The 26944-nt window shown below is 33.3% G+C and overlaps 1 protein-coding gene across 6 annotated transcripts in view; it reads left to right on the plus strand.

Annotated features, from left to right (window-relative positions):
- LOC113395964 (gamma-aminobutyric acid type B receptor subunit 2) overlaps positions 1-26210 on the plus strand; it is a 111539-nt gene extending 85329 nt beyond the window's left edge. Inside the window, exons 3-19 of one of the 6 annotated variants that reach the window (XR_003368709.2) lie at positions 6630-6811; positions 7283-7426; positions 13846-13958; positions 15081-15243; positions 16311-16376; positions 16598-16774; positions 17014-17253; positions 19457-19517; positions 19980-20208; positions 20950-21085; positions 21945-22033; positions 22723-22912; positions 23761-24079; positions 24255-24478; positions 24657-24807; positions 24953-25059; positions 25246-25380. Coding sequence is in view for 5 of the 6 variants with exons in the window: in XM_026633713.2 (XP_026489498.2) it covers positions 6630-6811; positions 7283-7426; positions 13846-13958; positions 15081-15243; positions 16311-16376; positions 16598-16774; positions 17014-17253; positions 19457-19517; positions 19980-20208; positions 20950-21085; positions 21945-22033; positions 22723-22912; positions 23761-24079; positions 24255-24478; positions 24657-25565 (3242 nt within the window). In the remaining variant the exon portion in view is untranslated. Of the gene's footprint in view, positions 1-6629; positions 6812-7282; positions 7427-13845; positions 13959-15080; positions 15244-16310; positions 16377-16597; positions 16775-17013; positions 17254-19456; positions 19518-19979; positions 20209-20949; positions 21086-21944; positions 22034-22722; positions 22913-23760; positions 24080-24254; positions 24479-24656 lie in introns of all 6 variants that reach the window. The other 5 variants (XM_026633713.2, XM_026633714.2, XM_026633715.2 and 2 more) reach the window with 5 other exon arrangements.
- Positions 26211-26944: the final 734 nt, after the last annotated feature.

Genomic DNA, 26944 nt, shown 5'->3' on the forward strand with positions numbered 1-26944 from the left:
ATGTCAGATTTGAAGCTTGAAGTTATGTAAGAACATAATGCGTCTAGAGATCAAATTTCATTATACTCCGACGTACTCTTACACCCACGGTAGAATCGTTCAAAGCTAAGCCAAGGATTGTTATCTTTAACATCACATTTTCCAACATATTAAAACATATTTATATATACACACATGCGCAACTTACGCCTACATATAAATTAATAGCATTACATTCTGTACACATTCCCACTGTGACTGTGGACTCGTTGTGACATTGTATAACTTTACAATGACGTGACCAGACGTAACGACTGACGTCGTGACGTGGCACGTTGCAAATTCGTATAAAATTATAATATCGTGACATCTATTTTTATCTCTTTCATTCTACTGATAAATGCTACTCATCATTCGCAACCACAATTCCCGAAAGACAAACGAATTGTTTTTAATTTTATGATCACGGTAATTGTAAATAACTTAAAAGGAAACGACAGTAACTCCATTAAGAATATTAAATTTTTAATAAGCCCCCGCGAAACAGTAACGATTAAAACGTCTATATCGTTGAAGCAAGGAAATATATTTGCGACAACGCTTTACGTAATACCTTGTAATTAATTCATTCGTGAATTCATTGTTTAACGGTAAAACACATGGACCACGTTAAAGCAGAAGTTTAAAGAAAAACGATAATTAGATATTTGTTATGAATTGAAATTGTTATCGCACTGGATATAACGTGCGAAGGACGTGATATTATAATGGGCACATGTGTGCCAAAATACTGGTACACTCAATCCCGCAATCTGTTGAAACGACAGTCAAATGTTTGGAAAGTGTTCGGCTGCATCTACGCTTTACAATGACTTTACGTGCTCTCTAACGGGACTGTATACACTGCCATTCAAATTCCGGAATATTTTGGAACGAAGTTCTTTTACTCGACTTACGGTAGAATGAAAAGCAAAGTGGTATTCTCTCTCCAACCGACCTCTCCCGATCTTTCTCTGTCTTCCTAACCATGTCTAACCGTTTTATTAAACTATATATAATTATTTAAACTTTTAACTATTAATAATTTTATTTTTTTCTTTTGATTATACTCTAGCGTTGTTAATTTATTTAATTACACAATTATTAATAGCTGTTATTTATAATAATATTTATTTATTTTATAATAATATTTTATTTTATTAAATAATATTTTATTAGCCCAGTTTTTAAGCCCAGAGCTGAGCACTTGTCTCATAATTATAACTTGATTACGATCTACATCTCAAGAACGCAAATATTTCATGTAAAGACCACCTCACACACGTTTTTATTATAATATATTAGGATATTTATACATATATAACTATTTAAATATGTATCACCTTATTACTTAACTGAAAAACTGAATCACTATATTAAAATAGATAAGTAAGCCAGCATCTTGAATATTATGACACAGAACTATCATTTTGGGCAGTGAGAATTCTTTAATGTCTGTTAATATTTATTTTGTTTCATTGTAAGTATTAAATAAACATTAAATATAATGTAAGTATGTTAATACAAAAAAAAAATTAAAAGTTATTACGGTAACTGTGTCCTTTGTAGACGTTGAATCCTAATCATAAGATAGTCATTATCTAGTCTCTTAAAAAAAATGCTTGTATAAGAGTTTGACAATTTCAAAATGGAGTAAAAGATATTTTATGGTTAAAATAACGAATACGGTTCTTGCCGTATAGTAGGAGTGTTTAACACGAACTTATGATCTAAAAAAAAACTACTTTTAACTCCTGTAGAGGTATTCTGTAAGCTGAAATTCGAAACTCACCGCTCAGGAGTGCGAAATTTCAGAATGTGGTATGCGACGTTTCGACGTCAAAATGGCGTCACACAGTACATCAGTTGATAACATTTCACGAGTGAGATACGAATTCAGCTATGACAGAATCGCACTGCCGTTCCTTAGACTTATATCTGCTTCAGAGTATTTCCTTTCTCATGACAATTTTTTTAGGAAATTATTTTCAAATTTTAATAAATAAGTAAAAAATCCTCTATCGGCTTAAATGATACCATCAAAGTGAAATTAATTAAAATCGCTCAGCAACTTAAATTTTATTCAATTACTGTATTCATTAAACGTTATTTCGGTAGAAGGTCGAATTAATTATTTAAGAAGAAATTCAACTTTTATTTGCATCAATATAGATATACTTTTAGGACACTTTGTTTTGTTTCGAAAGGGGAAAACGGCCGACTTATGTACGACTATCACTACATATTGTGAAACAAAGGCCCCTGACGCGTTTGTCTGTCTGTCTAAACGCGGTAAATTTAAAGATAATCAACGGATTTTCATATCGTTTCAATTGATAGTTATTCATGAGGGTTAAGGGGTATAATTAATTTGAATTTGTGTAAATTAAGGGGTATAATTAATTTGATTTGTGTTAATTTTTTGGGCCGCGTCAACCGATTGAGTAGTCTGTATTACGTGTCTAAGTATGTTTATTTTTATAAATTCAATACTAGACAGCACTGTAACAATGTTAAAATGTGTTAATGTGTAAAATAAATAAATAAATTAAGGTGATTAGTGTTGAAGTTGAGTACTCGAGAGGTGTAAGTTCAAGTACAATTTTTTTTAATTCTGAACCCTATAACAAAGTGGTGAAAAGTCAAATTGCGATATATATCGAACATATATAAGCATTTTATGAAGACTCCTATGCACCTAGAAAGCCGAAACGGCCGTAGCGAGTGTAGATGCACATTGCACGTATAATAAAACATCAACTAAGCAACGTATATATTAAACATTTTTTAGGGTATCTTATTCTAATAGTCTGAGTAAACATTATAAACACTATACAGCATTTTGTAAATACTTTATAATGTTTAATCATAAAATTATTTTTAATAAATGAATTACAAGAATATATTAATAACAAAATACTTTTATCAATTTCTGATATGCAAATATTATAACAAAACAGTATAACAATGATACGCCTAACCGTATTTCGCGCTGCCTCCCGCCAAAAGTGAATAATTTAAAACCAATCTGACAGCGTGACGTAATGACGTTCGGAAAGTTACACTAATTCTCTTCATATTATAGTAGAATATTTTTTTGTGTGTGGAAATGTTTCATTTCCAAGGGAAAATATAAAAACTACTTCGAGCAAAAATAATGTTAAAGCTATTAACATTTTAAGTTGGCAACTTACAAACTTCTTTTACTAGGGTTACTTTCATAATGTTTTTATTATGCCATGTATAATACAATTTCAACGCTCCATATTTATTTATTGCAAAAAGATAAGCGGACTATCAAATGGTTCTGCAGATACAACTTCTGAATTTAAAAAATGATAATGTCTATGATATAAATATAATTTATCCCCAAAATCGCTCAGGAATAACGTAGCGTTCTACCAGTGTAAAAATGAAAAACTGTTTCGAATATGATCATTCGTTCCAGAGATTAACTCTACATACAAACAAACAAACAAAGTACCTCTTTATAATATTAGTATAACACACTTTGGGAGTCACACAATCACCTCCAGGTTATTTCTTTCTATTATTAAAAAAAGTAAAGTTACCTAATATTACAATTACGAAAGTATCTCTGTCTGTTACCTCTTCATGTTTGAACCGATTTAGAAGAAATTTGTTGTGGAGATAGTTTGAGTAAGAGGGGGGGGGGTAAATGAGGGTGACGGTTTACGTGCGGATTTAGCTATTTATTTACAATTACGAAATTTGGTCATAAAACCGCTGACTTTCCTTCGCGGTATACATGATACAGGTAATTTTAAAAATATTTACATGCATTTAAGTCAACATTGTATTGATTTAAAGAAATATTTTAAATCGTTCCATATCCGTAAAAAAGACAATATATATTTATATCTTCATACCAAATTCGGTTTATAGTTAAATGACTTAGGGCACTCATGTATGCACAACATACATATACATACATATACTGCACTAGTCGCCGCAATAATGCTCGTGCCTAACATCTGTATATACCATGTGTCATACGTTCGAACGGAAACTACGAAACTCCACTTCAACCTCTTCGAAATCAATTGACCTAGAATCCTTCCTCATAAGATCGCAAAACCAATAAAGGTTTCCTATAGTACGAATTTCTATTCGGAAATTCAAAATATTATAAGTTAGTGCTGCCTGGAAATAAAAATATACAGTCGCCTCAAAAAACCATGGCTGTAAAGCGACGCCGGCAGATTATTGGTCAGATAGTGGGTAGCCACTCATTACAAATTCTACCGCCCAACAACAACACTAACTTTTGACGTGTTCCGGTTTAAAGAGTGAATGAGCATGGCAACTACAGGCACAAGGGACATAACATCTCAGTCCCCAACGTTGGTGACGCATTGTTATTGTACAGAATGGTTAATATTTCTTACTAATAACATAATTAATTTCTGAAAATCTTCCATAAATTTTAATGTAATTTTTTTATTTCTTGCAAAGACGGTATAAGACAGCGACATGCCATATGCCGTCACTACATACGAGGCGGTCTCCCCTCCAAGGCGCGCCAAAAGATGTTACACATCAATAAACTCATAAAAATAATATAAAGACACACAGCAGGACATACAATACGTCAAAATACGTTCCAGTGTAAGACACGAGATGCCTTCATACTTCAATTACATAATACACAAACTCTGACTATATGCCTAACGTGTTAAATTTGACTTCAATTTGTGAACAAATATAGAACTCCCGTTCCAGTCGGATGTTTCCCTATGGATGAGTGTGACAAAAAATACTCCCGTCTCCATTTTTACAATTATCTTTAAGATCCTTCTCAATAGAACAATCTCTTAAATATAAAGTTTACGAATTCGGTAGGGAATAAAAACAAATTTGAGGCACATTGTTTTTTGATGCAATACATTTTCCAACGCGTAATTTTTCATTGAATTCTTTTTGTATTCATTTCATAACAATCATTTATAGGACGATCTTTTCTTGTCATTGTTCAAAAATGTACACATTCAATTCTTTTTGACAGCTTAAGTGTTTAAAAAAAGAATGAATTCTCTCTCAATAGAGGCATTACTCTTTTATCTTATATAAAAAATATAAAAAAATTGAATAACAAAGCAAATTACCTAAATAGAATATTAATAAAATTATCTTCTGTTGTGTGAGTTTTTTTTCACTAAAGTGGTTGACCATTTTGTGAAAAACTCAAACCCAAACTATGAATTGACGTCACGTATGCATCGTGTCTCGGTAGAGCTGACATATTCTACCGACAAATAACAAGACTTAGTATTGTGTAGTAGTTTGAAATGGTGAGTGAGCCAGTTTAAATTGCGAGCACATGCAAGTACCTACCATCTAAATTTATAAAAATATGAATACAATTTATAACAAAAAAAAATTGTATAAATAGAATTTATACCCTAAAGCACTCAGGAATAATCTAACATTCTACCAGTGAAAAAATGTTTAGAATTAGATCATAAGTTCCGGAGATTAACTCCAATAAACAAACAATAAAATATTACGACTCTCTCCTAAGCCAATAGGACCAACCCATTCAAAGTTAGTAAATTTTCATTGATATAATTAATTAACTATAAAATTTGATCCTAAAGTATTTCGGAGCGAAAAGTTTAAATTCAAAGCACTAGTGGAATTCTTAATAGACGTCCTTTACAAGAAAACTTCGCAGCAAATACGGTTAGAAAAGTTTAAACTATATATCTCGGTTTTTCTTGAACAAAATGTACTAAATTTGAGAAATATTTATCACAGTGTTTTTATTACTTTACCGTGTTACGCTACAGATTTTGAAACTACATTCATACTTTACAAACTACAATTTAGACTGTTTTTAATTTTCGTCCTCCAACTTCAAACAGGAGCTAAGCTTAACGACTGTGAGTTGGCGTACTTAATTTTTCTTTTGTCTTGCTATAAGGATTGAACACAGCTACGATAAAAGGAAGTGAAAATAGTTGCGGAGATTATATGTAAGGCTACGGTTATATCTTTGCGACAAAAGTATTTACTTTTTTTTAACTGTTACACGATTAAAAAATTTAAAACTCATATTATAAAAACATTGAAAAATAAGGCATATTACTCAATACAAGATTATATTAAACGTAAGTAAGCGTGGACTAAATACTATTTATTGACTTCTAGGCAGGATATATGTATAAAAAATAATTGATGTGTAACTGATGTGAACTACTAAGTTTCTTGCCGGTTTTTCTCAGTAGAATCTGCTTTCCGAACCGGTGGTAGATTTAAATTTAATTCATCACTGTAACATGATGATTTAAAAGTGCTTTTACTTGAATAAAGAATATTTTGATTTTGATTGTGATTACAGTTTAAAATGGACACTCCCATTATTGTTGTGTTGTTGTCCCACGGTAGTGTTGCTTTTATTGTCATTTATTCCATCAGGTGTGTTTGAGGTGTCTGATTTGTAAACCAACTAATACTTAATTACAACAATTTACTATTAAATTTCTATTGCGGTTTACTTATAATCATATCGTGTTCGGCGGTGAAAGAAAATGTTTTTGAGTTAACTTTACTTTACTTTGTATAACATTAAAAAAAAACTTTCTCATCAGATGACCAAAGAAACACAAGTCGTATCGTCTCAATCCTGGGACTTTTCGAGCTGTCGGTCGGTGACCATCCAAGAGCGGACGGGATGTCGGAACTGGCGGCTGCAAAACTAGCCGTGGACCATGTTAATAGAAGATCATTGCTGCCTGGGTACAAACTTCATCTGATAACCAACGATACTAAGGTAAGATCATTGAGAACCGCTCAGACAAATCATATCAATAATTTCGAAGTCATTATATAGACCCTTAGCAGATGCCTCATGGGAACAATACTTTAGGAAAAGTTTGTTGACTCCCAAGTTTTGCAAATGATTGATGATTCACTAAGGGAATTTTTTATCGCTTTAAGAATAATAATTAGTTTGCATCTATTCTTTTAAACGAAAATATATTACGGTAATTGTCCCAAGATGATCGGAACATTGAAGATTTAGAGTATTCTGATAGTGTTAACGTGTATTGAAAATTCTACTACAAAAAAAAAATTTAATACACCGGCGGCTGCCAGATGTGGCGGCTTCCACGAATTATTTAACTACCCTATAAAGATGACATAATTTAATCTTTTATAAAACTCATTTGGATACCAGATTAACACTTGTTCATAAAGAATCACTTAATAAAAGATTAAAAATAATTACACTTTTGCTCAGTGCGACCCAGGTGTAGGCGTGGATCGATTCTTCCACGCTCTCTATACAGAAAGGCAATCGAGACTCGTGATGCTCCTCGGAACTGCCTGTTCTGAAGTCACCGAGAGCATCGCTAAAATTGTACCATATTGGAACATTGTTCAGGTAAGATTTGTGCAATATTAAGCTGTCAAGTGTTTTTTCTAAATTCATAGACTTCTAGACTACGTGTGATTTCCTTTTAATTTAAATTTTTTGAGTTGGTTTCATTTTATGTTAATTTTAACAAATCTAAAGTGAGGGTTACGTGGGACTCACCGGTGCCAATTGCGCCAGAATACCACTAGAAATCTAGTAGTATTCGGGCGACACACGATCATTTGCGTATGCTACTGTACCGCCCCTGTGCTTTTATCTATCTATCTCTTAGATATATTCTCGGCGTAAAGTTAACCTCCTGGTCCCGGCGAGATGTAAATTAGTCTGCATGCATGTGTAAGATGAAAATCTGCTACATGTGTATCAACCAACCCGTATTAGAGCAACTTGAAACAAAAACGTGACGTATTAACCAAAAGATTTCAAACAGCAGAATTCCATTCAAGAAAGAAAACACTTTTTCTTGCTATGCTAAAACACATTTTTATGAAAGGGTGCTATTTTTGCCATTCGTGCTAGAATAAGTCACTGAGGTCACTAAAAATTTCACGCCGTACAAAAGAATGTTGTAGTGCCTGCAGCAAATATTAGCGGGGGCTTTGAAATGCGCACGCTTTTAAACGTCAATGCTATTTGAATACCACCTCAGATATATTATTTTACAATCCCTTCAATTCAAATCTTAGTTAACGATTTTAATGTATAAACGTTTCGTGCTCTTCTTTTATTATATAATCACTAGGCTTTCTCACTTTATGCGTGCTAAGTGTACAATTAATAAGAAAAAAAAAAGTTGTATTCTTTTTTTAAACTTTGTTTAGTTTGGAATTTTTAAAGAATTGGGCTTCTTTAAACATTCCAAACTGTTAGCAGCCTACCGAAATAGAATGAAGTTTAATCATTACTGTCCAAACAAGTCTAGCCTCTTTTAAGTAATTAAGATACATTGAACTATTTATCCAGTCCATAAAAAATATATTTTATTTTAATTTGAATGAAGTATAGGTAATTATCAAAATAATAACTTATATTATACGACGACCTCTGGGGTCGAGTAGTGTGTACACCGGTTTTCATGGGTACGCCACTCCGAGGTCTCCGAGAAAAAGTTCATTAGTTTTCTATGTTGTCTTGGGTTGGGTCTGGGTATTTGTGGTACTGTCGTTACTTCTGACTTTCCAAAACACAAGTGTATTAGCTACTTATATTGGGATCAGAGTAATGTATGTGATGTTGTCCAATATTTATATATTTATATACCAACATTGAAAATAATTCCTGTTCAAATCAAGACTGCTCGGAATAATGATGAGAAGACACGGAATTCCGATTTACTGAGCGATAAATTAACCAGCCCTCCAGTCACCACTAAACTATATCCTTCTGTAGAAATCAAATATATATTAAACGATTTAACACGATATCCTAATTGTTTTTCTCGATGACTCGTAGTCATAATATTTTGAATTGCAAATTTCCCAAAGACACGATTAAGAACCACAGACGCATATTTAGCTTTAAGCTTGCTTGCTATATAATATATGAATTTATTTAATGACTTGTTATTTAAGCGATATTGTCATATATATCTATACTTATGTACTAATATTAAAATTGCGACAGTAATTCTACCTCTTCCCGCTTGAATCGCTGTGCCGATTTACATATATGAAATTGATATGGAGATAGGTTGAGTCCAAAGGACTATACCATAGACTACTTTTTTTTTTAATTCACTCTTTGGCATAATTAAATTTGTATGAAATTCCGCGCGGGCTAGTCTTTCATAATCATAAAACAAATTTTGTTAAACATTCCAAAGATCTCATTAGTTCGATCTCACAACTTATAAGTAAAACATTTATGTTTTTTAATTTTCAAATTTGCTTTTCAATTCATTATTATAGAATTTTATCCTTGTTACGTTTTAATATCAATTATTATACGACACGCCGAAAAAACATACCTACAGGAAATCGTTAGGACCGGTAATGCAGAGTGAAAATGTAATTTAAAATCAACACCTACGTTATAATAATGCTTCGTGTACACCTACGTTATACATATACTTTTTAAATTCGAAATAAAAGATAGATACTCATAGAAAAAGGAAAGTTTTCATTGTTCTATCCAATAAAGTTATACTTTGACATTCGTTAAAAGTTATCAGTACATCGTTAGTGATACGGGAAACTTATACAAAGAAGTTATTTAAGGAAAAAAGATAGAAAGTAAGATTGGACGAGTTGGACAAAATGTTGTTGTGTTAGATTTTTTGATGCGAAACGTCTATTGACGCGGAAAGAGGGTAATACTGTATCACATGGAGGGATGACTGACAGCCGTGACGGCAAATGGCGTCATATTTAAAATATATAGATAATATCATAACATATATATGTATGCATATGTATATTTCCTTCCTGGCTCAGCAAAACTATCATCGCTTGTTCTTCTCCACTGAAGGGGATAGCATTTTCTGTATCTGCAACTCTCCAGATGGCATTATGACAGCATTAAAAACTTTTTCTTGTCACCTCATTTTCAAGAAACGAAAGAGTCACCAGTTTGTCTTTACCGAATAGTATACAATCATTACTTGATAGTGTTTACAACAAAAAAGTTGCCAATTTTCAATAACCAAAACATTATTTTTTATACCTATTATAAAAAAGAATGTTTTGGTTCTTGTATTAAAACCTTCTTTGCAACTATGTCATAGACAGTATGTTCACTTACCTTCGCTTCTCAAAACAATATTAGTATAAAAAACTGAAAAGAAAACCGAATATTGATCCTTTTACAATACAAAACCTAATTTTGAATCAAAATAATAAATCTGAAAACTTAATTTATTTGATCGGCAAAACAGCCATTACTGAAAGCGATTCATACCGCCTGAAACACGCCAGGAAGCCTTTTACGTGCAAATAATCCGACTATACTAACTGAAATGGATTTGAATCATTGAAATACCCAAAAGCTGAGAGAATGTGTTTTCTGTTCGTAACCTAGCTGCAAATTAAACTTGGACACGTTCTCCGCATAAAGAATCTTTGCTATATTCGTGACATTTTGATAAACGTTTTCTATCAATCCATGTAAAATAAATCGAGAACACTCGAGAATGTTCTTTGTCTTACCTATAATATACTAGATGTATTTGTTTTATAAAGCGCACGGCCTTTTTTAATAAATGGGTTGTTTGAAGCAATAATAATTCATGAAATCAAACCAGCAATTCGTGACGTTAGCCTACCGTACAAAATTTTCAGGTTCGTAATATAAATATAGATTACGGATAAATCAGGACACTTTTCTGATCACCATGTTTTATGTATGTATGTATCAGTCTAAAGTATACAATTACGAATTATGTAGATTTTTTAATGAAATTAGTTACTTTTGAAAGCCTAAATGGCCCAAAAGCGAAGTTCCAGTGTAAACCTAGGCAACCACTGAGTTTTCAAAAGCGTAATTAATTTTTATTAAAAAAATATCGGTAATATCGGTGGTGAAAGACAACGTCAAAAGATTTCTTCTCTACGAAGGAAAATACTAACGAAGTTTATCTCCAAAGACCTGTTGTCCGTTCCTTTGGTCTATTTAATCTTTGTATTTGTTATTAAGATAAATAACACCCCTTTAAGAATCCATTCCGAGTGAATGAAAATTTCGTCTGTAATGTACGACTTCTTTTACAGACTCGGACAGTCAGACAGATATTTATATTGCTTGTGAATATTATATTTCGTACCAATAAAACCCTAAGGGCGTCCGCTGAACCTTTTCAAGTGCTCACTCGTATTTCTGTAATGTGAAATAAGACAAGCAGTACGCCAGGGTTTGTTTCTCGAAATCTGTTGAGCACCACCGAGCCATCATGTCCCAAGCCCGAGTTTGGCGTTCGGAGGCCGTAAAACTTAAATTGTGGTACTGCTGATACAATACACTTGAATTATTAAGAAAAGAACAGATCAAACGCAATGGTTTCATCGTGATTCTATTGTAAGTCGTTCTGGACTGGACTATTGTGTTGCATCGATTTTTAAAAGGTGATGCCGACTAATATATAAATAATAATTATACGTCTCGACTTCGCACGGGTAAGGATTTTCTCATGGGCAATTTTTTATCCAATAATATATATACATTTAACAACCTGTTTATTTACACGTTTATTAAAATAAATAGAACACGCGTGCGAACCGAGATGGTTCAGTGATTAGAATTCATATATCTTAACCGATGCTTGCAGGTACTGAAACACCACTGACCCTTCATGGGTTAATTAGTAGTTATAATTTATTTCAAATAACTTTTTAATTTTCTGTAGATATTTTGGAGAGCTACAAGTCTCTCAAACGATTTTTTTGTGAATCTGTTTAGTGCAGTTTGGCTTCGAACAGTATTCTCACCGATCACGTTGACATTTTAAGCTAGGATTATATCTTACAAAACATATCAACTATATTATTTGTACATCCTAACACAAATAACTAAAATAATTATTTTAGCTGAAACATTTTTTTAATACAGTGTATGTTTTTTTAAAAATCCATATAATCAACACATAAATATTTCCGAGTATCATATATAAACCAACAAAACGTACAAGAACATGTTAATGGCTTCAGTTAATTTCATGGAACTGTTTGTAATTTCAGCGAGATCTGTGCAACGTTATTCACAAGAGATTCCTTCCTTTATTTCGTTTTTTCGCTCTCGACCGCACTCTATTTGCCCTAATCGCACTTGATTTGGGGTCGGTCGACTGTTATTGACTTGTGTGAATGCGATGTAAGAGCAAAACATATCACTCGAATAAATAATTATAATCTACTGCGATGTTTTACAATTCTACTTTGGACACACTACATTACACAACAAACTTCAACTATTTCTTTAAAATTATTTCACGAATTTGTTCATGATGAATTCAATATTAAGCTATCACTTCTGTCGGGCGTCCCCAGACGCACACATATTTATTTATATTTAATATCAAATGGCATAGATACTATATACCCTGTTCAAGTTAGCTTGATCTGTTTGACAGACGGGCTAGTGATGGAAACAGAAAATGTAACATATATAACAGTCGATGGAACGATGGAATGCGTAATTCAAATTAGAATTCAATTTTTTTTAACTTATTTTTCTAAAAAGATTTATTCTTGTTAAAGAGACCCCAACCACTAGCCAAAGGGACCCCAACCAAAAGGACCCCCGTTCGTAACAATAGCTTAACAATGATCTTTAATAAGGATTTTTGTAATCGATATTTGTAGCAGTTACTGCCTGTTCGCGTCCCTACCGTCCGACCGATGTAAATTGTACAAGCGTCTATTATTTTCAGTGTTTCTATTTAAATTTTACTTTGAAGCAATAATATATAATAGAAAAAGTCTTAAAATTTTCGGATAACGCTTGAATCTTTAGGAACTTTTGTGTTATACGTATTTTTTTAAATACTTTTACAATTTTTAAAATCATTATATTAAGAAAATAATATGTTCGTCATTGCAAAGTTACGATGATCAGAAAAATTTACATGTGTCAAAAAGATCAAGCTATCTTGTACAGGGTATAAATTCATTTAATACACATGCGCATACAAAAATTGTTATCTTGAAAAAAAACCTAACTGTCAAGAGGATTGATTGACATGCGATGTTTTTGTTTTAGCAAAAAATCGTTTTGCGAAACACTACAATTTCGTTTATGTTTTTATAAAATTATTTTTTTTTTAGTCATTTTAAACGGTAGCTTATCTATTTCTTGTATATCAATAATAATATAATAGTAACAGCCTGTAAATTTCCCACTGCTGGATTAAGGCCTCCTCTCCCTTTGAGGAGAAGGTTAAGAGCATATTCCACCACGCATGTGGCAGAATGTCGTTAAAATTAGACACGTGCAGGTTTCCACAATTTCAATATTAAGTCTTAATCCTCACGATATTTTCCTTCACCGGCGAGCTCGAAATGAATTATAAACACGAATTAAGCACATGAAAATTCAGTAGTGCTTGTCTGGCTTTGAACCCGCATCATCGGTTGCGAGGTTCGCGTTCTAACCACTGGGCCATCTCGGCTCGTATATCTCTCAATATACTCGTATGTATATATGTATATTGTTAAAAACATGTTTGAGTGAGTCATAGTAAAGTTAAAGCTATTAAGCTCATTGAGTATATTAAGAATAATGAATTAATATTTCTAATAGTCTATTGGCATTGGTGACCAACATCAGGTGGCCTATTGGCCAAAAAAAAACTCGCGAATCTTCACCGAAGACTACTTAAGGCTTTAAATCTGGAGTTAGTGTCGAATCTATTTCTCAGAAGGAAAGAAGCTCTTAGCCCAGCAGTGGGATTTACAGGCAAATGCTTTTCTATTTAATAATATAACACTTTTTTGCAGGTATCCTTCGGTTCGACATCACCAGCGCTTAGCGACCGTTCCGAGTTCCCATTATTTTGCAGGACAGTTGCACCTGACTCCTCACACAATCCCGCGAGAATAGCTTTTATAAGGTAATGTTTACAAAACAGCCACCTAACTATCGAATTTCAAGTGAATCATTGGCTTTAGCAATTAGAAATACGGAGCCAGTAAAATGATCCTTTTTAACGATCTTGCAGTTGAATTTCGTATAAATATATTTCCCAATTGGTATTACAAAAGCCTTTACATGGAGCCAATAATCCTTTTGCCTATAACTGAGAGTAATTACACAAATTTATAACGATTATGATACGTTCCATTATGATTCAACTTCGTTAACAAAAATAAACCTAACATATATCGGTTACAATACGATCCCGACTGAACCACAATATATCAATAAATCGACTGAACCACAGCTGGAAATTGGTTGTGTTGACAGATTAGGAACTAATTGCTGTATGGCAAAAATTGAGTTTAGATTCGATCGCAATAAACTAACTATTTGTTAGTAAAATTGGCTCACTTAACACTGGACTGAAAACTAGAAATTCGACGTTAGAATTTAGTGGACGCTGTCTATTCTACTTGAGCCTATTGTTTTATTTTCAATTATTATATGAAATAAAATACCAAAAATCCACGTCAAACTTTCTTACTAATTTTTTTTTCAACTGCTTTTGTATTATTATATGATTGCGTCGAGAGTCGAAACGTCAATTGAACGCAATCGCGACCTTCATGGCGGTTTTTTCGACTAAGTTTGTCCGTCCATGAACGTTCGTAAATAAACGTCAAATGTATGTAATATATCGACTATTTACGTTTCCTTAATTTCGTCTCGTAAGATCTTTTATTTTTTTAAATAAAAATGCATAGAATTTGCGAAGCCACTTGTTACAAATTTAAGACCGGTCAGGTGTACATAGATATTATCTGTACCATGGAAAGCGAAAATGAAAAACAATTATCAGAACTACAACACGTTCTTAATAAGTTAATTTATACTAAAGCGATCTGCAGATTTGGATAATATAATTTAATTATTTTCCAATCTAGTTTTACTTTTGTCATTATTTGATCACGTAAAATGATATTCGATCTTTCCCCGAATTTTAAGTTCCTTTGTTCAAATAAATTAGCTAAACAATATAACTCACAGTAAACTATAAGATGTACATGGTTACACTAAATATGCTATAATTTCACAGACAATTTGGATGGGACACTGTAACTGCTTTCTCCCAAAACGAGGAAGTGTACTCCTTGGCCGTGAATGAACTTGTGACCCAGTTAGAAGCCGCTAATATCACTTGTGCAGCCTCAATTACATTCGCTGAAACGGACTTCAAAGAACAGTTACAGCAACTCAAGGTACCTGTAACATTTATAATTGGATACAAGCGTGCAGGCGTTTTGGTCATATGCGTATAAATATCAAAGTACGTTTTGGCCAATTTAGAATCGTTTGACCACTGGTGAAACTTTCATTGAGCTTTTGGTTAAATTAGTACTATCAATAGCCATATCTTTGTTTATATTATAAATGTGAGTAACTCGTATCTGTCTGTCTGTTGCTCTTTCACGGCCAAACCAATCAACCGAATTTGATGAAAATATGTATGACGCAAACTTGAACTGTAATAAAGTACATAGACAGCTAGTAATTATAGCAATATATCATCCAAAGATACTGAAAGAACTCGTGCAACCTTTGAAATAATAAATGTGATAACGAAGTATTTTTTCAGTCCCCACAGGGATACAGGTGTTATCAAGGGTGATGAATATTTATAACCTAACCACTTTTCTCGTGCTTAAGTCAGACGAACGGTCCTGGCTTCATCTCAATTCTTAGGAGAATCAATTTATATAAAAGATTTAATGAAAATAAATTCAAGACTTGAATAAAATTCAACAACAAGTTAATTTAATATTTTCTCACGTACATATAACCCGCATTGGAGCAGCGTGGTGGAATATGCTCCATACCTTCTCCTCAACGGGAGAGGAGGCCTTAGCCCAGCAGTGGGAAATTTACAGGCTGATTATGTTATTATTATGTTATGTTATGTACATATTGAATAACTTATAGTTATTATTAGTGCTTAAACTAACTCAATTGATTCTAATGTCATCTCGTTTTATAAAATTAGGTTACTATTTTCAAGAAACGATTAGTTTTACTAACGGATAGTAGATACAATGGACGGTGGTTTGGTTGTTGTATTTGGTGGTTGTTATACAGTTTAGTTTATACAGTTTTATCTGTATGAAATGTTTCATTATTGATTGTAACAGCTCGTAACCGAAATACTTACGTTCCATCACAGATGTATAATAACGATTCGGTCCATTCGTTACATGTCATTAGAGAATACATTGCAAAACTGCGACAATTACAAAGAACGATAATTACAATTTGGATTTAATTGTTACAGAAACTAGATACCAGGATCATTATAGGAAGTTTTTCACAAGAAATGTTACCGAAAATATTTTGTGAGGTGAGTCGTTTTTGTTATTCTGGGGATATATAGATACGACTGGAGTAGAATGAAGCGCTTTTTGAATCACAAATTTATAACAAACTTTTTTACTTGAAAAATATGAAGCTTTAAAATTTAATGTGTTTATTAATATATAACGTTTCATATTTTAAGGGACGCAATTTGCTTTAATTATATACTTTATATGCAACAGTTATCACAAATTTTTCGAAGTGCAGGCCTACCAACTTGGCATGTTTGGAGCGGAGTACGCGTGGTTGGTAGCTGGCGCGCCGCCGCGGATTCGGGGCGTTGCACCGTGCGCGCGAGTTCAGCTTGCCAGAGCACTAGAAGGACTAGTCTCTGTTACTGCACACAGGGGGATCGTTGGTGATATTGTGTCCTATTCTGGACTTGTGAGTGAAACGTCATTGAGATATATATTTAAAACAATTTTTTACTGATTACATATAAAGATAAAAAAGGAAATAGTTTACTTAAGAATTTAATTTATAAGCTACATTTAAATCGTATAATTAATTAGGTACAATCATGAATTCCATCATTTATAATACTAAATTATAATCAATAGCTTAATTTACACTAACTTAAATTGATTAACATAATAAGGCTACTGTATATGAATATATTTCAGACAAACGAAAAGTTCCACCGGGACATGCAAGGCTTCGGGGTGCCCATATCTCCTTATGCCCCGCATACCTACGATGCGGTGTGGGCGATTGCTTTAGCCCTGAGCCGAGCTCAACAGCTCTGGCAAAGCTCTGAAACAAACACGACCAAACTGGACCTGGAACACTTCGACTACGATAGGAAAGACATGGCAGAGGAATTCTTAAATCAACTGGCGAATCTAAGTTTTCTAGGCGTTTCGGTAATTTGGTTACACATTATCATAAAATAGTTCTTCAAATACCTGTTGCGCTGTAAGTCTCCCAGTATTGGCTTATATAAATATAAATATAAATATTGGACAACATCACATACATTACTCTGATCCCAATGTAGGTAGCTAAAGCACTTTTGTTATGGAAAACCAGAAGTAACGACGGTACCACATACACCCAGACCCAAGATGACATAGAAAACTAACGAACTTTTTCTACATCGACTCGGCCGGGAATCGAACCCGGGACCTCGGAGTGGCGTACCCATGAAAACCGGTGTACACACTACTCGACCAAGGAGGTCATCAATCAATCAATGGCTTGATCATTCTGAACTACTACCAATCTGAGAAAATTGTATATGTCACAAAATGATTGCTTAGTAATAGTATTTTACAGCATTTCAGAATAAGATATATTGTGCATCGACTGATATCATATTTACGTACATGACCGACGACTTAGAGACGCTATATTAATTTGCTGAAAAAAAATCCAAATTCAAAATCTTACTCTTGGAAACTAAACAAGATTAGGGATTATAAAGCGGCTATATGATTCCATAAAACCTTCTTATTAACTTACGATGGCGCGTCCAACCACGTATAGTATTTTTATGAGCGATTGACGTTTCTGCTTACAAGATGTCTTAGCCTGCATAAGACGACGACGAGAAAAGTGAAGGTAGCCAAAAATACAAATGAGATTATACTTGTTGCCCCGCTCACATTGCTTATAACTATTGCTGCTAGCAACGCCATTGGTACTTTTTTGTTTGTGATAAAGTTAAAATTTAAAATGTTTTATGACCGAATGACCTTGGTCAATCCATTTTGTTAAGTACAATATGATTGTCTCCGATGAATACGATGCACAATATTTATACCGAAGTATTAAGTACCGTTTATAGGTAAAAACTAGTTTTTACTTAAACGTTATCCAGAAAGGTTTAAAATAATGTGCTTTTGTTAATTGTTAATACACTTTATTGTACACCACAAACATAAAATACAGAAATCTTAGGATAAACATAAAAAAATGAATTGATACTAAAAATAAAAACAAAAATAATAACAAATATTTGATGTTGTGCAACGGGCAGACTTATGGCTAATTAGCCATCTCTTCCAGACAAACCAATAATTTTGATATACAATATACTACAAATCTTCAAGAATACGTTAGGAATATATATTCTCGATGATATCAGATGTATAAATACGTAAATAAAAACTGTATTTTGAGTACCTCTAGAGATTGTGGTACAGAATGATATCACTTGACTAATTTATTGCAATGACTCTGTGCCTAAAACATTCAGGAATGTTCAACCGTTCTACCGTTAATATTTAATTCACAAATTTGACTAAATTGATCGGTCGTGATGCCCCAGTGGATTGAAGGAGTTAATCTTAGCCGAAAGACATGGCACTATATGGGCTTGTATTTACAATTAGCCATGAGTTTAAAGATCGGTGGAAGAGTATCCATAATTTGTGAATTCATCAACCCATGCAATGAAGCAGCATAAACCTTATTCCACAGGGCTGCTCCACTGTATGCCCAATTCCTTACCAACCGTACTTTAATACACATTTGACACATGTAAGTTAAGGAGTCTTACACGAGACTCTCTTCACTGTAGAGCACACAATTATTTATTAATGATAATCGAATAACCTCAAAACCAATTCAATTATGTGAACTTGCAACACAATTGGATAAAACGAAATTATACGCAGAGGATATATAAAACGATTTACAATATAATGTATAAATACAGTCGTCGCATTTATTATTTACTCGGGCAGCCGACTGATTCGTTTATCTTCTAAGGAATTGTCAAGGGAAAATCTGTCCAGAAAGTTGAGTTGATTTCTGCGCTGAGAGAAATCTATTCTAAGTCCTAACCTCATTTATATTGACGTCAACTAGGTATATGAACTACGTGTGAAATTTTGATATATTAGTACCAAGAATAGAAATTATTTTATGTATCAATGCTCGCCAATATTAGAAGACTCTTCAATCATTCACAATTACTTTGCCTCATATATATGACTGCCCTGTCATATATATCAACTTTCGTAAATCAGAGAAAGCATACCAATAATTCATGAAACAATGATTTTTATTCATTTTATTTTTAACACAAACTAGCTCGAAATTTGACCATAAAATATTTTTCAGGGTCCAGTATCTTTTAACGGAGCGGACAGGATAGGCATGTCTGCATTCTACCAAATACAAGGTACGAGGTAATTAATCTACTGCACCCTTTTCCTGACGTCCCCTTTATTTTAAAACATTTTTAGCCGAGCGAAATTTATTACGACAACCATAAATCAGTGTGAATAATCAGAGTGAAGTGTTAATATTCTCTATAGCGAATTCAAGAAGACAATAGTCAGATTACTTACAAAAACATTTTTATTGTTATTTGGTTTACCAATTTTATTGGTAATTTTGTAGAATAATTGATAAGCATTTATTGTGATTATCAATTATTTACCACCAACAATAAATATTAATACTGTGTTTCAATGGCGTACTAAATTACAAGCCCAAGAAACTAAACATCTTAGTTTAATTGAACTTATTGACGATGTAAGAAGTTTATGCTTCATAGACACGGATCTTTGGACGAAGAAGTCTATGAATGTGTTAAACAAAACGAATTAAATATGATGAAGTTAAAGCTATTATTTTCAAGGTGGTCGTCCGAAAACAGTTGCCCTATACACGCATGGTCGAGAAATGACATGCCCAGAATGTGCTAGACCACAATGGGCAGGTGGTATTCCAGCTGCGAGAAGAGTTCTGGTCTTACGAGTGGATTCTGTGTGGGCGCCCGCGAGGCTGGCAGTCGCGGCCATGTCAGCTGCTGGTGTTGCTCTCGCGTTGGCATTCTTGGCATTCAACTTGCATTACAGCAAACGAAGGTACATGCTGACTTATTACAATGTGTTAACATTAAAATATGACCCGAATTTGACTTTGACTTTTATAATAAATAGGTAATATAGATTAAATATTTAGAAGGGTCAATTTGAACGTGACTCGCCAGACTTGGGTCCAAGTGTTAAGTACTACGCGCGGCATTAAACATAAAATAATAATATATCCTTACCGATAAGAATTAAAAATGACTTTTTAAAAATAATAGACAGATTCACTATTTGACTTTATATATAACAAGTAACAATCACCATTTACAATTAATTGTTTTAACTGAATAATGATTAATAACAAAAACCAACTAAAACGACAATGTTTTTTATGACTCAGAGATCGTACCCAAACTCTGCGCCAAATAGTTAACCAAAGCCTCTATGACAGGCGACCGCCCGCTTTTATTAACGTATTACGCTACAAGGTATTGATGTAAGAGGCGTTAAGAAAATAATATAAGAAATTCTATCTGACTGACGGTTATAAACAAAGTAATTTAATCTGTTAAATATGCTGTGTATTGCTGCGTAAACATTCATATGTGTTCAGGTTCGAAGGGTGAGTAAGCTAATGTAACTATAGGCACAAGGGACATAACATCTGTTCTAAGGTTGGTGGTGCATTGGAGATGCAAGAAATGGCTAAAAAAAGTTACGTCGCTAATATCTATGGTCAGTGGTATCACTTACCATCAGTCGGCCTATTAAACAAGGTATATTTTTTTGTTACAGATTTATAAAACTTTCATCGCCCCGGTTAAACAACATGACTCTAATAGGTTGCGTGTTGGTGTACACGGCCGTTGCACTTTTGGGCGTCGACAACGCAATCTTACCTACGTACATTCCATTTTCTGCCATGTGTACTGTAAGTACAATATTAAACATACATACATGTATATAAATTCAATTATATCATAGACAACTTACTGCCTCAAATGCCTCTTGGTCTGGTGGCTAGCTTTACAGGCCCAGAGCGACTTGTATGGTTTATTTGTGTGGAACATCTATTGGCGCGCATTGGGGGAGTAAGGTTCATATGCCGTGCCGGCATAGTATCTAATAGACGGTATGACTTATGTACGTATACTAAGTTGTTATAATTTATTATGATAGTAGAAAGAACATATCTATATTATTAATTAAACTCTATTATTGTATTTATTATACTTCATATTTCTTTCTACATAAATTCATCAAGATACAAACCATCATTTCGATGTTTTGTATCTGTTGGGCGCCCTGTGATGGCATTTTTTTTTAAATCGCAACGCTGAATTGAAAAAAAGTATTATTAAAAGATATTTTGAAAACGTGTTCAATGGAAATATATCTTTACGTATCACGATTGAGTTTGACGTCAATTTTCAAAATCGATTATTTTAGATAGATAGATTCACATCTAGTACTTGTTTAAAAAGGACATTTTGTTATTATAAATAATAAAAAGGTGTCTAAGAATAAGCTTTTATGGACAATATTATTCTTACCTATGCTATTGACCCTCGAGGAGTTCCTTCGCCTGGAACCAATCCTTAGTATTTAATTTGGTCATATGGCTTACCATGAAAATGCCATCTGGCTTACCATCGGATTTTATACGATAAGAGGAAGTCTAATTCAGCTTGCAATATTTGACCGTAACAAATTTACAAACATTGCAAGTTAAATAAAAGCTTGTTAAAACGTACTTTAATTATGAAATTAAATAATGGTCTTGCTTGCAGGGCAGAGTTTATATTCTCTCGGCTGGATTTTCACTCGCATTTGGATCAATGTTTGCGAAGACGTACCGAGTTCATCGAATATTTATAAGGTGAGATATTAATGAGATAGGTCTAAACCACTACGTCTTTATTTACGAGTACCTAAGCGTATCTTGTTCTAAACTTTGTAACTAAAATGAGTAATAATTAATAATGTTGTATGTAAAAAGTAACTGCTCCTCTTTGACGATCATAAAATACTATTTTTAAAGCATCTATCCGAAAGTGGCTCGCAACAAACAGCGCGTAAGTGCTACTTACTACTAACTAGATGCTTAGCATCGCTCCACAATAAACCCATTTTAACTATCTAAAACTCTGTAAATAAATACATATTATACGTTCGAGGCAAAAGAAGTTCTTAACTGTTTCTTTTTTTGTTCATGAATTTTATCAATTCCAAATCAGTATTTACTTTTATTTTTTTTGTTGTAATTTCATCGGCTCTACACAAAAATGTATTCTATTTTAAATTTATTCTCAATTATATACGTAAACAATAACTGTATGTGTCTAAATTATTAAATAAAAAAACATATCATATACAGCATATCTTGGACCTGAAAACAAACTATCATGATATAAAAACCTTTTAAATCGAATCAGTATTATAAGAAAATAATTACGTCAATATTAAATTGGTATTATAGGAAAACGCAATAGTTACATTAAATTTATAATGTCGAAAACTCGGTGTAATAGCTTTATTCCTTTTTGTATATATTTGGTATGATTACAGCAATCGAAGCGGAGTGTGTAAAACCAAACTCCTACAAGATACTCCACTTATATCTCTGGTGTGTGCTCTACTCGTGATTGACGGATTGATAGTTACTTTGTGGGCTATCCTAGATCCGATGGAAAGACATCTAAAGAATCTGACCGTTGAAATAAGCTCTACCGATCGAAGCGTAGTTTATCAACCCCAGGTTTGTACAGCGTGGTTATGACAGTACTTTATTCTGATGATATTAAACGGTTTATAATAATTTTATAAATTAGAAATAATTTTAATACAATTAATGTTTTTCGACTTGTTTGAAATGCGGTCAATAGTTGTAAATGTACAGTTTGTTATATTGTATTATCATGGGTTTTTTCAAAATATCTAGTGACCCTAAAGACGAGGCCCTAGAGGTACTACTCGTAGTTCATATAATAGCGACTTTGAAAAATATTTTCTACATCTATCATACTACATCGTAGGGAAATACAGCCTAGAACAATTGATAAAATGTATTATAAATCCTAATCTGCGCCGTAGTGTAGAGCATCCTCTATTGTGGCACGGGCCGAGAAATCACCCATCATATCATGGAGGTGTGCACCGGGTGGAACTCAGAGAGGCCGATTCTGGTCCGCGAAATCGGATGAGATCACTCTCTGCGAAGAGTCTATCCAATCAGTAAAAAAGTGGTAGCCTTTTTTTATTTGGATTTTTTTCTCAACGCATCCAGCACGTAAGCTTGGTAACCAAGATGTTTGAGAGGAACGGAACTATGAAAATGTGAATTCGTTACAAAAAACGCATCATTTCTACAGTTGAAGAGAAGAAATATTGATGAAGACAATCTAACAACATTATTTAAATTAGGCTTATACTATTTTAAGTTAATTTAAACATGCCCATGATGTTCTAACTGGCATAAAATGTGTTTTTATTTAATTTAAAAAACAAGACATGAGATTTTTTAGTAATTATTTCTAATCGAAGAAAGCTCGTTAGATCTTCGACCAAGCTGCAGTTCAAAATGTTAAACCGAACATTATTTTACAGATAGAAGTCTGCAAATCACAAAATACAACCGGTTGGCTTTGTGCACTCTACGCCTACAAGGGTCTCCTTCTTATCGTTGGTGTATATATGGCCTGGGAGACCAGAAACGTGGAAATATCAGCTTTGAATGATTCCAAATATATTGGCATTAGCGTCTATTCTGTAGTCATCACGAGTGCAAGTGTTGTAGTTATCGGAACTATAATTTCAGAGAGGGCTACATTGGCTTACATAACGATCACAAGTTTGATCCTGATAGCCACTACGTCCACTCTCTGCCTTCTATTTTTGCCGAAAATTATTGCAATAAGAAGTAAAGGTAACTGAATTGTTAAAATCTTCCTTATGAACATTACCCCTTATATATCGATTTAGAATCTAGAAGTTAGTATCTTTAAAAACGAACTCAAAATCGTTCTGGACTTGTTTTCGTTCAAAGTTTTCCTTTTATTGGAACAACTACTTTTGATTAATATTCATGAAAAACTTTTTAGCCGAAGATGATCCTGTTATTCAAAGTATGGGACTCAGATTGGAGTGTAAAACTAGACGGTTCGTGACTGACGAAACTCGAGAACTACACTTTCGTATCGAAATACAAAATAAAGTTTATAAAAGAGAAGTTGCCGCTTTAGATCGTGAAATAGGGAGGCTGGAAAAGTTATTAGCCGAACCTTTAGACGTGGGCTCTAATGCTTCAGTTGTTTTACATAAACGAGTAAGTCATATTTTTCTTAAATATATGATATAAGTACTTTGAACGTTGAGATTTATACCAAAACTTTGGCAATTTATGGATAATGCAGCATTAAATTTACATAATGATATCTATAATTTAATTTAATTTTAGAATATTGTTTACAAAACCAGACTACAATAAATTATGAAATTTTTAGACGGAACTTAATACAGTTGAAGAAGAAGGTCGTCCCCCCGATTCGAACCAAAGGACTCCTAGCATCAGTGGTGGTTTGCCAATGCTCCTTCTTTCCGTCCTACCGCCCGTCATACCTCGCGCAAGTTGGCCATCCGCCGAAGCGTGCAGAGGTAGGAATTCTGTCAGCTTCAGTTCCCAACCCAAACTAAATTATAGAAAATCGCAACCCGCGATCGACTTGTACAACCTCTGTCTAAACAGACGGGAAGAAAATCATGGTTTTCTAAGTAGATTAAAAAGTTTTTTTGGTAGTAGATCGTCAAGCAGAAAGGAATCGACAATTTCTATAGCGGACCCTACCGGTCAAAGTATCGCCGCTGCTTTAAAATTGCACGTGGGAATGATCGCCGGACTGGTGCCAGGTAATAGAAAGCACTCGATGGTTCTGTCTTGTAACACATTACATGTCCCTCATCCAGAAATGAAATTGCGAAGGGAATCCTATGCGAGAAGTGGTCCAATAATTCGAATAACTGACGATGAACCGACGTGTTCGAAATATGTTTCGGAAAAAAGCATATCATCTGGTACGCATAAATATGTTGCAGAACCGGAAACTAAAGTCAATTTCGTGTTGCCAACGATGCATAAAAGGCCCATGTCTCAACAAAGTTCCTGCGAGAGGATAAAGGGTTCCCCGAGATTTCCCCATCGAATAGCACCAACGGCTACCAGTTTAATAGCCTTACATAGTAAGAGGAAAACGAGCGCAGACAGCGTGTTTCATATATCAGATGGTGGCTTTGACGAGCATCGAAGGTATAGCCATCAGAATGTTAGCAACCAAGAATACAAAGGAAACACGGCACTGGAAAGCCGATGGAGGTCCACAGAAGACGCGAGACCGGGACCATTAACAGGGAATTGATATTTAGGGGTAAGAAATAATGTGCCAAACGTTTTCGTTTTCATAGGTTTTTATCGTGTAGCATCAGTCACTGTAGTATGTATTCCGTAACAATATGACCATTGTTATTCCAAGACTTTGATATGGTATCAAATCATCAACGTATCTCTAATATTACAAGTAGCTCTTTATATCTGTAGTAAGTGTAATTGATAACGTATAGTGCTTTCATTTTAAAATCATGAATATCGTGAAACTGTGAGAAATAACACCAAAAATATAGATATAGATATGATTAGAGTCGTAGTTGCGAAAATAATTCGTTCATTATGATTGTGTTACAGTTTGTTAATATATGAACCAGACGAATACAACCTAATACTTTTCTAAAAACGAGTTTTATGAGAATTATTATAATAGATAGAACTTATAGCTATAGTTTTAGCTTATAGAAGTTTCGGTGTTTTATTTGAACCCCAACACGTGTTGTATTTTGTAGGGTAGTCTCGTATTTTATGTGCCTTGATAAACAAGTTGAGATTTAAATCACCTGATAATATTTAAGTTGTGGTCATCTATGGTAATGCAAGCTACGTTTAATATAACTTTCGAAGCTTATATCAATGGACAGCTTGGAACCCTTACTTTATCTGATGAAGAGAAATACGATATAAATACAAACCGTTTGTTACAATTTCAACAATTTTTAAGTTTTAAGGTTTTTGTTCAAATTTTGTTTAGGCCTCGTGAAATAAAAATTGTTTAGAAACACTCCATGTAAAGTCTATTCCACGATATGAGCTACATAGGACATTTCTCTTGTGCGCTCATTGGTTAAAAAAAATAATGTGGATGATCTTTATTGGCCAAATTATTTCCTAGAATTGTCTTATATGCCGGATTGGTCTAGCTTATCTCTAGACTCGAGTTCCTTCCTATGAGGGGCGAGTATTTGTGTTCAGAGATGTGACTCGTGGAATGGATTATACTGTATATACAAATATAAAATACCAATCAGTATTATTAATTCAACGTAGAAAAAAACAACTGGGTATTTTATTATCACTATAAGATTATTGTCTTATTTAACTAATCAAAGGCAATGAGATTTAGACAGACAATTTTACTAATTTTACTAATTTGATATATTGCTAGTACTTGACAACAATTATTAATTTCGATTATATTATTGTCATATAATATCATGTGGTAATGAATTTATAATTAAATTATATGTCATAAATATTATTTGTTAACTGACATAATCCATTATAATTCATATATATAATATATTTCATATAACTGATAGTCTACAATCATATCAAACTATGATTTAAATAAGTATAATATATAATAAAATAATTTAAAAAAAGTTGTAACTATGATTAGTGATATTTGTA

Source organism: Vanessa tameamea, chromosome 10, assembly GCF_037043105.1.
Source record: "Vanessa tameamea isolate UH-Manoa-2023 chromosome 10, ilVanTame1 primary haplotype, whole genome shotgun sequence".
In the NCBI taxonomy this organism is placed as follows: Eukaryota; Metazoa; Arthropoda; class Insecta; order Lepidoptera; family Nymphalidae; genus Vanessa; species Vanessa tameamea.